Raw genomic sequence first — 17,705 nt, forward strand, 5'->3', positions numbered from 1 at the left:
TCACTACACCACATAAATAACACACATCCATTCCACAGTAGTTCGGTTTGCAAGTATGACATTTTTTACACAAAAACCCCGAAAGCTGTAGACAGGCCATCATGGATAAATCCACCGCGTTAATTTCACGAAATTCGTCTAACAATTCTCCTCTACTGACTAAAACGTGACCTAAAATTAAAAGAGGAACGAAAAAAATGCATAAATACCATAATTACTGAAGTAATTATAACATAAATATAATTTAAAAAAATGTATATACGTTCCACCGTCGGTTCGCGTCACTGCCGCCCCTCCGCCTGTTTTTTTTTTTGTATTACGACATAAACCTAAAAAAAAATACCCCTCAGAACGGAAGTGGAGTTTGCCTGGGACCGAGTGAAGACACCGACATTCACGCTTCGGTCCCCGTGGAAGAATAAAAAAAAAAAGTTGAAACGGGACGCGCTTTTCATTCCGCGCCCTCTTCAGACGGGCGGTCGGATGAAAGGCAGATTATTGGCGATGTCAAGGACGCTAATTGAATGTCGGACCGGCAACAATGGCGCTGGGAGGCGTGGCGAATCTCCGTCCGGGCCTCGGTCGTTGGAGTCAGACCTTTATTAAAAAAAAAAAAAAAAAAAGCTAGAAGCCCCCAGATACCCCCCCACCCACCCACCCACCAAAAAAAGGAGAAGAGAACCGCGGGGTGCCTGTTGGTCCTCCTCTAACTCCCACCAACACTTCCAAAATATCGAAATAATAATAATCATCGTTTCAGTAGTAAAAGTTTTCAACTCGACCGGTTCGTTTCCAGTTAATTGGGATTAAATTTAACCAACGAGCGACAGTCGTGCTCATTTTGCTCTTTTTTACGCACTAAACATGAGGAAAATTTGGGCAAAATGATGATTTTTTTTGACAGCCTCCGGAATGTGGGGTCCCCCCAACCCCCGCCATAAAGAGCCCCGCCGCCGGTGGAATATCGGGATTAGCGGCTCTTTGAGGCCGGGATTAGCGCCACTTTCCCAGGCCGCGCATTCCTGCTGCTGCCGCGGCTCGGACCGGAACCCGGAGCTCTTTTTTTAAATATTTTTCCCTCATTCCATTGCACCAAAAAAAAAAGAAGTAAAAAAATTGTTTTGACCTGATTTCAGAAATTAAATTATTTTTATAAAAACAAAATTCACAAACATCCATTAATCCATTAAATGTTTAAACCAAAAAAAAAAAAAGAGAAAAGGATTCGTTAAAATAAATTCAGAGAAATATCGGTCGTAAACCTCATTAATTGTCTGTCATTTTAAAGTTTCTTCTCTATTCGTTCATGTCCATTTTATGTCACGACGGAATAAAAAAATTCCGTATTTTTCTTGCCATTTTCTTTTTTTCTTTTGTTCTTTTAGGCTGTGAAGTAATCGAACTGATTGTAACGAGAATGAAATCTTGTACCATTTGAGCACCTTCTGTTCTCTCGCTCTCTCTCTCTCTCACACACACACACACACACACACACACACACATCAAGAACTTTGCTTAAAATTGGCAATTAAAATAATGAGAAGTGAAAATGAGTGTCGTGTTAATATATCAGAGTAAATTATAATGGTTGACACACACACACACACACACACACACACACCATCGGACGCATTTAAACCCGCACCACCGTCATGTCGAATGGATCACAGATTATTTTATTAATATTCCTCTGTAACGGAGGCTTCCTCGCCGCCCAAAGGGGGAAAAAATCGAATTGGAGCCGCGACCACGTGAGTCGCACGAGACAGAAGACCCGCCCCGCTCTCCCGCTCTCCAAATAATAATAATAATAATAATAATAATTACTTTTGCATCATTTTCTTTTCTGGAAAAAAAACGAGATCTAATAAAATCACAGCAGAGTGTTGGCGGGCGCGGAAGGCTCACAAATTGCATACAGTTACAACAGATCACAGTTTTGAAGGCTAGCACAGATAAAAATAATCAAAAAAAAAAAAAATAGACACGCACACACATGTACCATTTATATAAGACACACACTGATTGTCTCTTAAAAACTACATATCGATTCCTTATAAACACCTTTTTTTTTAACTTAAATAAAGTAGTGCATCCAGGTCGCCTCGCGACACACACACCCACAAACACACGCGCGCGCGGTGTCCCTCGGCGGAGAGGAAAGCGAGAAGCGTGGAATCCCGGGAAGGGCGACAGGTGGAACGTTTCCACTCGGGACTGCGTGGTCTGTTGTGTGTTTTGTCTGGTTTGTTTGTCTGGTTTGTTTCGTCTGTTCGTGTTCGCCTCACAACACCTGGAACTTCCACGAGGAGGTCTGGTCTTTGTAATCCAAGCAGTCCGCGTTGAAGTTGAGCTTCCACGACGCCGCCTGCTCTTTGTAATCCAGGCAGTCCGCGGCCGAGTTGAAGCCGAGCCCCGAGGCGCCGTAGCCCTGCGTGGGCTGGTTCAGGTGGCCCGTGACCGCGCCGGTGCCCATGGGGCTGAGCGCGGAGCCGGGCCCGGGCAGCTGGTGGTGCATGGGGGCGAGGTAGGAGCCGCAGTCCATGCCGCCGAAGTAGGACGTGGAGCCCGCGTAGCCCTGGCCGTAGCCGGACGCCTGCGTGTAGGTCATGGGGTAGGAGCGCTGCATGCAGGACGAGGACGTGGACAGCGGGTCGGACAGCGGGGAGATGGAGGCGGGGCTCCAGATGGAGACCGGGGCTCCGCCTCCGCCGCCTCCGCCGCCGCCGCTGCTGCTGATGCTGCTGCTGGTGGACGCGGCCGGGACCGAGGTGCTGGAGGGCGGCGTGAACTGGCCGCTGGCCCCGCTCTCGGAGCTCGCCTCCCGGGCCGGGGAGCTCTTCTTCTTGGCGGGCCGCGCCTTGTTCTGGCCGCCGTTCTGCTGCTGCTGCTGCTGCTGGCGGCACTTGGCCCTGCGGTTCTTGAACCAGACCTGGAACCGGGAACCGGGACCGGAACGTGCGGGGGGTTAGAAGGTGTTTTTTTTTTTTTTTTTTTTTGGTGAATTTGGTGAAATTGCCGGGGTCACGTGAGCTCACCTGAACCCGGGACTCGGGCAGGTTGATCTTCAGCGCCACCTCCTCCCGCATGAAGATGTCCGGGTAGCGGGTCTTGGCGAACAGCGCCTCCAGCACGTCGAGCTGCGCGCGGGTGAACGTCGTCCGTTCCCGCCGCTGCTTGCGCGGGGTCGCTGCTCACGACAATTAAAACACGTGCGCATTCATGATTATTATTAATAATAAAAAAAAAAAAAAAAACACTAATTCACGCATATATAATACAATAAAAAAAAACAATTCTACCAGACCACGTTTAATTCTGTATATTCGAGTTGTAATTACTACGTGCGCGTACCCGGGTAGCCCACGGACGGGTGCAGCAGGTCCATGCCGGACGTGGTCAGGCTCAGGCCGTTCACCGTGTAAGGAGGTTGCTTGAGATAAGACATCATGCTAAAGTTGGACGGCGTCGTCGGGGATGGAGAGAAACGAAAAAAGGAAAGAAAAGTAGCCGCTCTCGCTCTCTCTCTTTCTCTCTCTCTCCTCGTCTCCTCTTCCTCGGCTTCTCCTCCTCCTCCTCCTCCCTGCTCTGCGTCCTGATGCCGGTGCGCGGAGGTCCTGTGCGGAGAGAAGGTGGAGTTTCTATCTGCTCCGCGGCGCAACCCGCTCTTAAAGCGGCCCGCGGACCCCCAGCTGTCATCCCCCCTCCTTCCCCTAACCCCGCTCCCCTCCTCCACTGCAACACTGCTGCTACTACTACTGCTACTCTTACTACTACTACTACTACTACTACTACTACACCCCCCCCCCCCGCCCCGTTCCTGAACACCGAGTAACAACGCGCGGCCGCAACAAGTCATTTGCATGGGACCCCGGAGCAGAAGGGAGCTGACTGGGCGCCATCCGCGGAGACAAAGGCCGGGGACAGGAACCCCGATCTGCCCCATACTACAGTATCAACTTCCCAACGCGCTGGAACTCGCGCTTTTACTTTATAATGCGCTTTAAAAACAATACACGTGTTTTCATTTATTACTGTAATATACTTACAGATGGTTTTTTTTTTTATTATAGTCTTCGAAATAAAACATAAACGTTTTTTTTTTTCCTTCACCAGACGTCCCACGGACACGCGAGTTCATATTCCATAATTATTCAGCTCGACCCACCCCCCCTCCCCCAATCTGTGCAGACCCCCGTCTACCAGTTGCACCACCGCTCAATAATAATTACCCCGTCCGACAATTAATTACGACGAATGTGTCTCTCTCTCTCTCTGTTGATAAATTAACGAGATAATCCGAGCGGCACGCGCTCCCCTAATTACCGGACGCCGCTCCGGACTCGGCGCCGGTTTTTCTGCATGAGGAAGAGCGAATAAAGGCTCAGCTGCGAGGTACAGTAACGTCGATAATAATCATTTTAAAAATCATAATAACTAAATAACAAAGTGCGGGTCGGGCACGCGCTTATCGGCGCTCAAAAAAACAAACCAACAAAACAACCAGATCAGATCAGATCAGATCGTTCTGGATCAGGAACATTAAATTAAAACTCGGAATAAAATCAGACCGAATCCGACTCGACATGCTGCCGGCTCGAACCCGACCCGAGCCTGTCCCCAACCTGGCTGTTCTCGTTACAGTCGTAATTACGGCGTTATTAATGGTTATAGTAAATACGATCTATCGGAAACCGCCGAAAAAAAAATCTCCATCTGTCGCGTATTTCCGAATTGAACCTCGTGGCGCGTAACGATTCCAACCGATAAACGATTCGGCGCGTCATTATTCACACGTTGTGGAAACGAACACCACGAACACGGCACGAAAATGAGGGAACTTACACGGGAGGCGTCCCCACTCCGGATGGAAACTCGCGGCGTGGGCCGGAAAGTCCGAGCGCGGGGCGGCTGGTGGTAAAGTCGGAGTAGCGGGATCGCGGGGCGACAGGTCTACGCGTGACGCGCGCGCCGCTTATTTTTTGCGGTGGAGCGTCGCGCGGCCAGACACCCCCCCCCCCTTTTTTTTTTTTTTTTGACGCGAACTCCTCAGCCAATAGCAGAGAGCGCCGACCGTACGACGTTCTCGTCTCCCTGCTTTCGTAACAACGGGAATATTCTTATTCTTATTATCAGGTTTCCGTGATTCTGTTTTTTAAATGAAACTTTGAGGCCACAGAACTTGAAAACCAGCCTGGGGTCAATGTTGGATATTATTTCAGATGGTTTCATAAAGACGACGTGTAGAACAGTTACACAAACAAAGAAAAACGCTTTTTATTTGAATGGGATTTAATATGAATGGGCAAAGCTCGTGTTCCGTTATGTAGGATTCATTAGTTCTTCAACAAAAAGGCAAAACTAAGTGACAAAAAACGCATGCAATAAAAAAAAAGAAAACTACAGGGTACACTCACCTCAACAGTACATATTATATATATACACACATATACTATCATATATACACACACACACACACTATATATATATATATATACACACACACACACACACACACACATATATATATATAGTGTGTGTGCGTGTGTGTGTGTATATATATATATATATATATATACACACACACACACACACACACATATACACATACACATACACATACATACATACATACACACACACACACACACACACACACACTATATATATATATATATATATATACACACACACACACACACACACACACACACACACACACACACACATACACACACACACACACACTAATGTAATACAAACAGTGACTTGAGAGGTATTAAGATGCACAAGGTGTTAAAGTGGAGTCGTGGAACAGCAGTGTGTCTGGATTCTGATTGGTTACTTCGTTTGGACTCCAGTGAAACGTCCGCTGAGCCGCCTGGAGCCCGGCGTGTTTCTGAAGTCGCCTCCGAAATCTAACCGGCTCAGAACCGCCACGTCTACACGCCGATCCAAGCTACCTTTCCTAAATATCCCTGCAACCCCAGATAAAAAAAACACACACACACACGCACACACACATAAACGCGCGAGCGCACACACACACACACACACACACACACACACACACACACACACACACGAAACACGGAATGTAAGCAGAGAAGAAGAAAAGAAAAGCACGCGAGGTGTTCTTCACGGGGACATTATTCCTTAAACCTGTCCCATCGTCCTCACACACACACACACACACACTCCGGCGCGCAGTAAGTTGGTACCGGAGCCCTGTTGATTGGAGAGAAGCTCTGCGTCCGGATTAGGAGATTATCGGCGGTTAAAAACACGCATATATACCGCAGGTGAAGACGCGCGGGGCGCGCAGTGCGCATCTTGCAGCGGGACACGGGGACACGGGGACACGACGCATGGACGCATGGACTCTGACGGCGCAGGTGAGTGTATATATCATTTCATTTGAACACCAGAGCCGCTAAAATGGTATAAAAAACGAATTATTATAAATGTAGAAAAAGAGTAATAATAATAATAACAAAAATAATAACGATTATATCAAATTATTGTTATTGTTTGTGTGTGTATATATAGTCTCGGGCTGATAATGACATTGGACCCTACTTGAAAAATCACATGACCTCCTCATCCGGGTAAAACCTCCTTAAATCCGAGTTGAGGAGCGGCCAGGTATATCTAGAGATTTGAATATCGGTGCGTGTTTTCGGAGGGACGCTCAGAGCCGGGACCCCTCCACTGGGAATGAAAACGTCCGGAGCTGTGTGTGTGTGTGTGTGTGTGTGTGTGTGTGTGTATCGGGTCGCGTTGTTTTTATTAATGATTAACGCGCTGGCCCGGACGACGGGGGCGCGCGCGCGTTCTCGTTGTTTACGTCTGTCTGTCTGCAGGCTCGTGCACGCTCCCCGTCCGCAGGGGGCATGTGTACCCCCCCCCCCCCCCCCCCCGCCCATAAGAGATTAGGGAACAGACACCGATTGTTCTCTTTGCGAACCCCCCCCCCCCTCCGTAAGGAACTGGACGAGAACCGTCCCGCTCCCCCCTTCGCCGGACTGTACGGCTCCTGCGAGGTCAAGTTCAGCCGATATCAGGCTCCCCCAGCATCAGTCGGTAAATTCGAACTTAACGGGGTTCGGCGCGGCCTGTCTTCACGTCCCACCCCCCACCACCCGTGCTCCAGGGACTGAATATTATTATTATTATTATAAAAAATATTATTACTATTATTATTTAATATAGTCCGTCTTCAACGTTAGACATCGTCGCTGCACTTTTTCGTGCTCTCTGAAGTAAATTAAAACCGGACAAAAATCATCACTGATGACAGGATTTTTATTTGTGAATTGAAATAAGAAATAGTTTATTGTTCTGTAAAATAAAAACCCATAAAGAAAAATGAATCACCTCATGTGTAAAAAGGGCCCAGTTTTCCCGCTGTTTTCTCGAGGCTTACATTTAATAAGCATAATAATGAAAAAATGCTCCATTATTTTTTAACAAGGTCAAAGGGCATCTGTCATGGCTGGAGTTTGTGGGTTTGGGTTTGTGCTTGGGTTACACTGATTTAATGGCTGAGGAATATCTGTACAATATTTCACGAGTGGTGTCGCAGAGAAAACAAAATTCATACACTAACCATGAAAATACAGCAGCTATTATTTTGTCCACGTATTCATCATTTTAAAATCCCTTCTAGTAAAGCAGTAATACACACACGCGTGAACTCCAGGAATACGAATCTCTGAATCTCACACACACTCAGCACAATCTCATTAATACACATAGGAAAACTTGCATTACAAAATAAGAACAATTTGAGAAAATAAAGATTTGTAACATGATTTGTAATATTGAGGCAAAATAAAACCACTGATAACTGCAGGTTAGGTCCTCATTTCTGGTCCCCCAAAGGAGCAGATAAACGAGAACAAATCATTAATCGGTCTGTCCAGGAATTGCATTTCCGATCAAAGAACCATTTATGTATTTTACATTGGATTCTCACGGGACAGTCTGAGCGTGTGTGCGAGAACGAGCGGGATTGAGGGGTCCCCGCTGCTCATATCGCATGCTTATTAACCGCCACTGTAATTGTTGGTGTGCTATTTGCACAGGGACCAGGCCGCAAACAGAAATGGATTCAATTAAAGCGACGCTTCCCCTTCGAGCTGTCAACGAGGGCCGACGGGACGAGGCCTTCGCCTGGCGGGCGGGGCAGGGCGGCAAGGTGAACCGAGACGTCGATCCGCCCACACCAACGCACCTCATGTCAGCAGGACTCTCCTGATGACCTGCTGTTCCTGTTCCTTTTTTAAATGATTATTGCAGTTATTATATACTTCTCCCCACACCTCTCTCTCTCTGTCTCTCTCTCTGTCTCTCTCTCTCTCTCTCCGGTTGGGGTGTGGTGGAACCTGCCCCGCAGTCTGGACTCTGCTCCCCTGCTTTCAGAGTTCAAAGGCGCGGGTGCGCGGCGTGCAGGATTTGTTCAGGGTTGTTTGGTAACCCCTGGATTTGAATTGTACTCTGGGAGGCATGCGGGCCGCGCCGGAGTCTCGCCCATGCGGCATTGTGCCGCTTTCTCGCTAATCCCCATAATAAATGTGCCAAATAGGCGCGTTGCGACTGTGAGTCTTCCTGATTTCCATCTCTTCCCCCCTTCGCCTTCAACTTAAAGGTTGAGCTGCTTCTTCTGGGTGTGTGTGTGTGTGTGTGTATGGTGTGTGTGTGCATATGCACTTCAACAGTAGGGATTTTAAAGCCGTAATTAGATTGTAAGATTGACTGAACCAAATTTCTGGCAGGAAGTGGCTTAGTCTACCCACAATTCCCTTCTTGAAAGCGCTGGATTCTCATTACATTTTTTTTCTTTTTCTAATTATAGCAACAAAGTTGATATTCTTTAAATGCTTGCACCTCTACATGTAGCCGCTTTTTTTCTCGTTTACGTCTTTAATTCTGTGTTATAATTAACCCTTCAGCCGGCCTGAGCCCCCGAGTGAGTTTATCCCTCGTGTTTGTGCCCCGTCCAAACCCCACTTTGTTTTGAGTGACACTTTGGCATCTCCACTTTACACTCCCCACCTCGCGCTCTCAAGCGTGCTCCCCTGTCACCCCGTCCCTGCCAGCTTCTCTCTCTCTCTCCCTCCCTCCCTCCCTCTCTTTCTCTTCTTAAAAGCTCGTGGGCATGTTTTACGGCACATAGACCCACAGGCGCGTTCGCTCAGGCTGTCGGCCGCTCTCAACATTCTTAACGTCTTTCTTTGGGTCTCCCAACTTGACAGCTGGACATTTCCATTACGTTCCCATCGCGTTCCTGCCACGTTCCCATCCTGTTCTCAGCCTGGAGCCAGCAAGGTTCCCACTCTCAGCCCAGCAGCCGCTGTTGGGAATTGGGACTCTCACAGGGCTTGTCTGTCAAACAGACCCCTCCCCTCCAATTAGGAGGCAAAACACTGGCTCCTCTGGCGGGAGTGTGTGTCCTGTGTCTGTGTGTTTAGGGGGACGACGCGCAGGCTCCTGAGGCGTGGTGGGCTGCCCAGGAGCAATAAAGCGACACACAGTCTCATCAGTGTGATCTCTCCATTTCTCTCACCCTCTCCCAGCACCCCCGCGGCGAGCAGGCGAGCGAGCGCACAGACCCCAGTCCAACTTCTAATATATCTGTACTGGACCACTGGGACCTGGCCAGCAGACAGTTTGGAGTCTGGCGACAGACACACTTAAGAACACACACACACACACACACACACACACACACACTTGCAATGTTTCTTTTAACTATCAGGACCTTCAGTAATAAATATGCATCATGTATATTAGACCTACCTCAAAGCCTAATCTGAACACCGGCCCACAATATTCAAATGATTTATTCCTTTTCAATCCCATTTGGTGCGAAGAAAACACACATCATTGTATTAATTGTTTTTCTTTGAAGAAAAGTCAAATAAATTGTTGTACAAACTCTTTGTTGGTATCTTTGTATTCTGTTCTGTCACCATTGTCGATTATTTGTGATTGATGGATAAAACCTCATGTTGGTGTAATAAAGGCAATCCAGGTGTCCTTTTAAAGTCATTATTTCATGGTCCATCACTGGAGTCCAACAAGAGTCCGTGCTCTCCCACTTACCTTCTCTCCTGGTTGCTGTGGAAAACAGGCCAGATCGATGTGGAATGCAACATCAGGCTTGAGTTGCAGTGTCTGTAAGTCTCTGTGTGTGTGGGTTTTTTTTTGGGGGGGATGGGACAGGTTTAGGAGCCCCTGTATTCCTCAGAGCCCAAGCAGGGAGGTTGGCCACGGGGATGCAGGAATTTCACCAGACCCACTGCCAGGAAAATGCCAGGCGGTGTATGAGCAAAGTGAGAAAGGGAGAGGAGGGGGGGGGGGGGGGGGGGGTGGAAAAGAGAGAGAGAGAGAATTAGGGACGGGGGGGTAAAGCCAGCTGAAAAACTGCCTGTTGGGTCATTTGATTTGTTGCCTCGTATGCTACCTGACCACCGCTTCTGGTGTCCCTGAAACATGACACTCGGTGATGAGTGGATCGCGTCTCTCATGCCCAGGTCTGAGAGCAGGAAAACCAGCCAAGGATCTGGCAAATATTGATATTTTCATGGAAAATTGTCCGCGGTGTAACTATTTAATCTAAAATCATCCATGAATTATAATGCATCATAGTCACTATAATAAATTTTGACTTTCCTCGTCTTGTTTGATTTTACTTTTAAGCGATGCCCGTTGCACGTCCTGAATCCAGAGTGGGGGGGGGGGGGGGGTGATTTATTGTTTTTGTTGTGATGGTCTGTAGCATCTAGGATCAAAGCTTATTCCCTGATATAGAGTCAGCATCTACACTTGAGGGTCTGTGCCCCTCCACAATTCCCACTAAAACTGGACAGCAAGCAATGAAGTAGAAAAATAAATCAATAATTATAAATGCCCTAATTCAGCAATTATTTAAAAATAATAATGAATTGTTGTTTGTCAAACGAAGTATCTTAATGATCATGTATGAAAACAAATACGTATAACTTGTGCATTATACAGGAATACAGAATTTTGAGAATGTAACACTTTCTCTCAATATTAAACACATCATCTGAGGACACAGATAATCCATTTGTAAATATTTACAGCGAAATCGCTCCGATTTATTGGATAGTTGCTGTGCCTTGGGTGATCATGAATAATCAAAACGAACACGAACAAAGGCCTGAAAATCATGGGGTCTGAACGCAAGGAGGTTGAGGGGCACAGCTTAATAAAGCAGCAGTATAATGGGCAACGCCTCGGTGAAGCCCACAGAGTCATGGTGCAACATCATACTTCACGGCAGGGGTAGACATGGGGCAGATGGGTCCAGTGGAACAGAACAACCCCCTCTCCCTCCCTCTCGCTTTCCCTCCCTCCTTTCCCACTCCCCTCTCTCGACTTTCTTTTTTCCACATGGTGAGAATAGTCAGGCAGCCTGGGTTAAAAGGGCTTGTTGGTAGCAAATGATGGGCTGGATGTCAGAGGGAACAGGATAAGAAGACCAACTAGGACAGCGATTGAGGCAGAATGTAAAACGTGAGCAAATGAAAGGGAACGAGAACGGTCTTTTCCCTTTGAAAACCCCTCTCAGGGCCAGGCTGGAGCCCAGGAGAGGAGGGTGGAGTGGCCCAATGCCGGGCAGACAAGCAGTCACCACTCTGGGCCTCGGTCCAGCACCCCTCCACCTCTCCCACCGGCCTCCCTCTCTCACCCTGGTCCAGTCCAACGTCCATCCGTCAGTCAGGCGGCCCCCAGTGGACCAACTGGTGCCGTGCAATCTCACCTTGCCAAGCAGCCACCTCCCCCTATCCCCAAACCCTCCAACATGAGGGGAATTTATTTCACCCGAAGATGGACACTCGTGATTTTGAGGTCTTGTGGGCTGGAAAAAAAAAAAAAAAAAAGAACCTCACAATTTGCTAATTAAAATGTCATTTCAGTAATTAATATTTACAATGTGTGTTAAAAGAAAATATCTGGAAATACTGGGAAAAAAGCAAGGAATATGTCATCATGACAAACGTGGTCCCCCCCTTCATCACTTCCCTGGTGACCCTTCTTCACACAATCAAAGAAGGTTTTTCTTCCATTCGGCTAAATCATGTCTCATTCAATTTTCACAGCTTTTATTAACTAAAATAAATAAATAAATAAAATTTGCCATCATATCCTCCCTACGGGCGCACTCTTCCTCACACCTTCCTCTTCTTCCTCAAATCGCTCTGCTGCCGATGATAACCCCCACCTCTCCACCAGTGCCCCAGGGTGTCGGTGGGTTCACCATGTCCCCATGGCAACAGTGGCAGGCCCACATGAGTCAACACAATATGAGCGGGCATCGTGCCAAGGACAGCAAATTTAGGGTAAAATTTTGGCCTTGACGGTGCTAGCGCAAGATGCCTTTCATTTAAAAATCCCCGAGAATATGAAGTCTGGGAGGTCAGCGAGAGCGAGGGAAAAAAAAAAAAAGAGAACTAAGAAGAAATTTGAAACGCAATACAGCGAACGCCGCGCTGTCAATCAATCCTGCTAGCGGTACGTTTGGTCACATTAGCTTATTCGGCCACACCTGTGGTGTTCCGTGCCTTGACCCACGCGAGGACAATGGCGCCACAGCCATTATCAGTGCCGGGACTCTGTATCTCGACGGAATCCTCGCTGTGTGTTTGGAAAGGCCGCGCTAAGCTTCCGCAAACACGAGTTGCTGAATGACAAGCCCAAAGTTGATTGTCCGACCCCTCCTCTCCTCTTCCCTGTTCCCCCGGGCCGAGGAGAAGCGACGGTGTGTACTGTGCGGAGCTGTGTGTTTGTTTTCCGGGGTCCCGCTCAGGACCCAGGGCACCGTACTCGAATTTCCCGGCCCGCCGCTTGCCGTCTGAGTGTGGACGCGGACCATGTGGCACATTTGCTGATAACAGGATTTGCTTGTGGTACGAATCGCCAGTTGCGAAAGGTTAATTGTGGGAGCGTACGCTAAAATGGCTACATGCTATTATCATGAAGCAGAGCTACTTTATTATTTAGTGCCGGTAATTAGATATAAGCCGCGTCTGTCCCTTTTAGATCGCCACTTCAATGGCATGTCAAATTGTGTTATGTTCTCTTTGACATCCATTCACAACGGAACTAAAGTATTGCTGTTTATGTGGACGTCCTTAATAAAATGCCTGCTTTCATGATGAAATTTATCTTTAATACTGTGGTGGTTTACAGAGAGAGGAAGAATGAGCAGCAGAGTGAAAAAGAGCGAAATTTCTTACAAAACTAATCTGCCTGTTTACGCCGAGCGTACGTCAATCAAGAGTGAATGATGAGAGAACGCAACGAGGCGGTTCATTGAAGTGGAGAACGGCTGAAACTGGGTGTAGCTCATTACTGACAGGCTAAAGATAAAGAACTGGAACTGGAAAAGGACACTTAAGTGTCCTTAATTCTGCAGAGGACAAAACAGCAGCGTCAGTTTGGTCGGTCCCTGGCAGCCGATTGTGAACAAAAACTGATGTAACAGCAAAGCCTCGCGATGGGCCCTAACAATGGGAGTTACCCTTCACACCCACCAACACACTAGTTAACTGACACAATGCCTGCCTGGTAAAGGATTTGATCATTTGGTGGGTTGGGGGTGGAGGCCCAGAGTGGATTCAGAAGGAGGAGGAGAGGGATGCAAGGGGGTCATGTTTTCCACTGGCATGTCGTTAACCTCCTGGGGCCTTGCAGGGGATTCGGACCACTGTGCGAGCTTATACCACAGGCATTCGTTTGGAGGACCCCTGGGGACAGCCAGACCCCATGCTGAAGCACAGGGTAACAAAACAGCAGTGCCCTGACCAGAGAGGAGGAGTCGTGGGAGGAGAAAGGGTGGGTTCAACAAAACACCCCCATCTATTGCGGATGGAGAATTCTCAGCTGGATCCTGCACTCGGCCCCTGTTTCCGGGGATAACAGGGATCCTAAGAGACTATGAGGAAATTTGTACAACTGGAGAAAATAGCAGTTGGACAAACTAATAATCAAGGCTAATGATAGTGTGAGAGACACCAACTTCATGGCTTTAGCGTAAAATAAAAAAAAATATGATTAAACCACTAGAGTCATATGAAAAGCAATTGGGGAAAAAAATCATTGCATGTTACATAATTTCTCAGACCATTGCATAAACCAATCATTATACATACTTAATAATACATGTGCAATAAGTAATACTTACATACATACAAGTTATAAGAGTAAAATATGGGGAGCGTTTGTGCTGGACACCAACATGGACCAATCATCCAATCAAAGCGCAGATGGATGATTCTGCTTCTATAGAGGCCACAACAGGATCAATTGCAAACAATAAAGCTGGATTGCCAAAAAACGGAAGTATTGTAAGTAAAGTCTTTCATTAATGTGTATGAAAATTAATTAATCATATTACCCTTTATCTGAATTCAAATGTGCCATTTTAAAAAGCACCAGTTCTGAAATTGATTATTTACAGTGGCTGCACTACATTAAACACATATGACAACATTGAATGATAATATTATATTAAAAATACTTGAATGAATTAAAAGAAGGAGAGCGTAGTTTTTGCTTAGGAAGCCTACACCTCAGTCTGTTCATGGTGAGTTCATGGTAGTTCTATATATGTGTACATTGTACATAGTCTCTCTCTCTCTCTCTCACTCTCTCTCTCTCTCTCTATAGTGCCCCACTATTTTCCTAATTCTTTATCCTTTTTAATTAAAAGGCAAATTCTGCAGGGTCTGAGAGGCCTAATCCTCTCTTGCCCAACAATGCACAGGCTGGCCTTTGAACAGCCGACCTGCAGCCAGCCTCTCCCCCTCTCCCTGCTCCCTCCCCCTCACTGCACTTCAACCTACAGAGCGGACCCAGGTTCAGTTCTGATGTGAGATGTGAGAATCCAGCTAGGGCTTAGCTGATCTGACATCAGTTCTTAGAATGGAACTCAGACCAACTGCAAAAAATAAAAATTCTTCCTGACCTGCTGACATGAATGAAACTGTAAACCCAGTGACCCCTTTAAATGGCATGGTTCAGAAAATCTTAAAAGAATCATGAATTTAAAAAGGATGTGAGAATGGAAATATGAAGATCAAAGGAAGATTGTTAAGAAAGACTATTGAAACAGTGGAAACATAAGTGCAGGAGAAGGAACCGAGGGTGAAAAAGAAGTTAAGAGAGCATCGAAGTGCTGCAACGTCGTCCATGTGGTCTGCTAATTTACATATATATTAATGTTGCTTATTGTACTGACTGGATTCCATTAGTTTTTGTGGTTCTTGTCCATCCACTAACTGGATGTTTTTGTACTCATTACATTCTGTGGCCTTTGTTAATGGCTGATGTGCGGCCGAGACATTTGGTCCTCAGATTGACAAACTGATAAACTTATAAACTCTGCATCCACAATACATTCAAATGAGAGAGATAAATGCCGGAAAACATGTTGCCATTTATTTCTGAACAGTAAGCTAATGTCTTAATTGTGTGGCCCACTCTGTCCGATTGTGCGACACATTAGGAGTGCCGTTCACAAAATTGACATCTTTGTCTGACATCTGTCTATATAAAGACATAGGAAATGACCCTATTTTAAGTATCTTACCTATCTCGACTTCATTAGTATGCATCATAATTCACATTTATATGCATATTTCATTATTTGTGTGCTTATTGACCTTGTGCAACGCATGTTCAATTTCCAAATAGCCACTAAGTCTATCACATCGTGTTAGTGACAGGGTATTAGCATTTGCACACATTCTGAGACCTCATGATTAGTCCATTAAATTAGGTGACCTTCCTGTGCCCTCCTTGTCTGTTCAGCCCTTTAACAGCCTGTTAAGTGATGTTTTTTTTAAAGGCAGAAAATGAAAATGACGGTCGTGCTGATGTCAAAGTGGCTGTTTCTGGTCACCCCATCTTGCAAGAAAAGTGAGACAGAAAAAGCTGAATCTTCTTCTTATATAGTTTGATTGATTATCTGGTGTTTTATCTATACATTTCTCTTTTTATTAGCTGCTTTTTTAGCTTTATTGTCGTAATGAAAAATAAATGTTCTCCCAGTTTGTGTTGCCAACAATCTATCTGCTGTGGTCATCATTTTATAAGACAGATGGTTAAATGTCCGCTTTTTGTCTTCTTACTTAATAAAGAACGAGTGACATTCAGCTTGGTGCTTTGAAGAATTTTATCTTAGATAGGATCATGATAATCATAATTGTAATAAGAGCTGTTCCAAAATGCAGATTTCCTTTATTTAAGAAAATTATTACATTTGATAATTTCATTGACTTACAGTACTGGTCTTACAAGTAGTGCACAATTTTACTTTACCTGTTTCATTCTGTATCTCTCCTAACCTCCCTCTCCCCTCCTCAGAATATCATATCAAAGAATATCATGCATAGTGGTATTGACATAATGAAAGATATTTCAAAAGAAACCCTGATTACATGAAATAACTTCGTTTAACTTCCAAATTAATCATTGCACAGCTAATTAGCATTGATAGAGATGCCCCGAGCAGAAAAGAGGGCCGCGTAGGGGGGGATTGGATATTTGAGAGGGCCCTTTTATAATTTGCACCAGGATGAGTGGATCTTTATTAACCCATCCTGTCTGAATGAGTTAACCACACTGTCACTTGGCTCGTCACAGTCTGTAAAATAAAAAGGTAGTGGGCCGACCGGGTGATTAGAAAATATGCTGGGCGATGGGGAAGCGCTTCACAGACAGCTGACGAACGTTGCGTGGCTGATTAAAAAAAAACATGTGTAGGTCAAATTTTAGCTGAAGGCCAGTGTATTATACCAGCAATTTAATCACCTAAGGCTCGGTTTTCAGTAATTTACTTACCAATATATTTGAAGGGTAATCTCTCCCTTATTTTCTTCCCGAGGCAAACTGACTGCAGAGGATGCTCTGAAGTGGAGAAGAGGAGCCACTGGTTGGACTGGTGTAGGTTTTCTACTTGTCAAAGCAATTATAGTGACAAAAGCAAATATTTAGCCAAAGAAAAAAGAAAAGTTCATGAATAATGACTGTTCTAATTACCTTAATTACATGTGTTGCATTATTGAACAGGTGCTAAAACTGTAACAGAAGAGTTTTACAAAACGATTAATTTGTATTCCATTAATTATGCATGAATCATGAGTCTGTGTCTACAGAAAGATGAATTATGCATGAGCTTATAACGGGGGCGGAGTGCATGTAAAGATCCACTGTTACATAATTATCACGTCTGATTTAATGTCACTGTCCTCCTTAGCACATGTCTTGGCCTCAGGGAGTGCTGGCATGTGCATAGGTGATATTTCCCGGCACGTATTACAGACTGGGGGAAGGTGGAGGGGTTAATATAGTTGGGGCGGGGGTGCTGGTTATGAGGGAGTGACAGGGAGTCAGAACCAGGACCTTTGAGACTCGACGTCATGATCGCTGTACCACACCGGCCTCCTCTTGTACAGTTTTGTTGTCTAAATGTTTTAGCGCCTTAATTGGCATCCCCGGGGGAAGTGGGCCAGCTGCCTTTCTGATGGCGCGCGGGTTTAATTATGGGCACGGCTGGCACGCGGGCCGGTGGACAGATGAGCTTCCGCTGAAAGGCAGCGGAGCGGGCAGTGCGGAATGGCGAGATCATCATTGCACCGCACCACACTGACGGACACGCCCCACACTCCTCC

General features: G+C 46.1%; 1 protein-coding gene across 1 annotated transcript; it reads right to left on the reverse strand.

The window, feature by feature from the left end:
• Window positions 1–1,655: 1,655 nt before the first annotated feature.
• Window positions 1,656–4,964, reverse strand: otx2b (orthodenticle homeobox 2b). Its single transcript, XM_028977004.1, has 4 exons — window positions 4,846–4,964; window positions 3,355–3,617; window positions 3,039–3,190; window positions 1,656–2,932 (listed from the first exon to the last, which is right to left on the reverse strand). Exons 2-4 carry the CDS (start codon window positions 3,449–3,451, stop codon window positions 2,285–2,287), a joined length of 897 nt encoding a protein of 298 aa, XP_028832837.1. The 5' UTR covers window positions 3,452–3,617; window positions 4,846–4,964; the 3' UTR covers window positions 1,656–2,284.
• Window positions 4,965–17,705: the final 12,741 nt, after the last annotated feature.

The sequence above is a fragment of the Denticeps clupeoides genome, chromosome 1 (assembly GCF_900700375.1).
Source record: "Denticeps clupeoides chromosome 1, fDenClu1.1, whole genome shotgun sequence".
NCBI classification, from domain to species: domain Eukaryota; kingdom Metazoa; phylum Chordata; class Actinopteri; order Clupeiformes; family Denticipitidae; genus Denticeps; species Denticeps clupeoides.

Excerpts from the sequence above, each read along its gene's own strand:
- otx2b (XM_028977004.1), bottom strand. The coding sequence starts at position 3,451 with ATGATGTCTTATCTCAAGCAACCTCCTTACACGGTGAACGGCCTGAGC. Across the intron at positions 3,191-3,354 it reads CCCGTCCGTGGGCTACCCGG|CGACCCCGCGCAAGCAGCGG; the intron begins GTACGCGCACGT and ends TGTCGTGAGCAG. Across the intron at positions 2,933-3,038 it reads TGCCCGAGTCCCGGGTTCAG|GTCTGGTTCAAGAACCGCAG; the intron begins GTGAGCTCACGT and ends TCCCGGTTCCAG.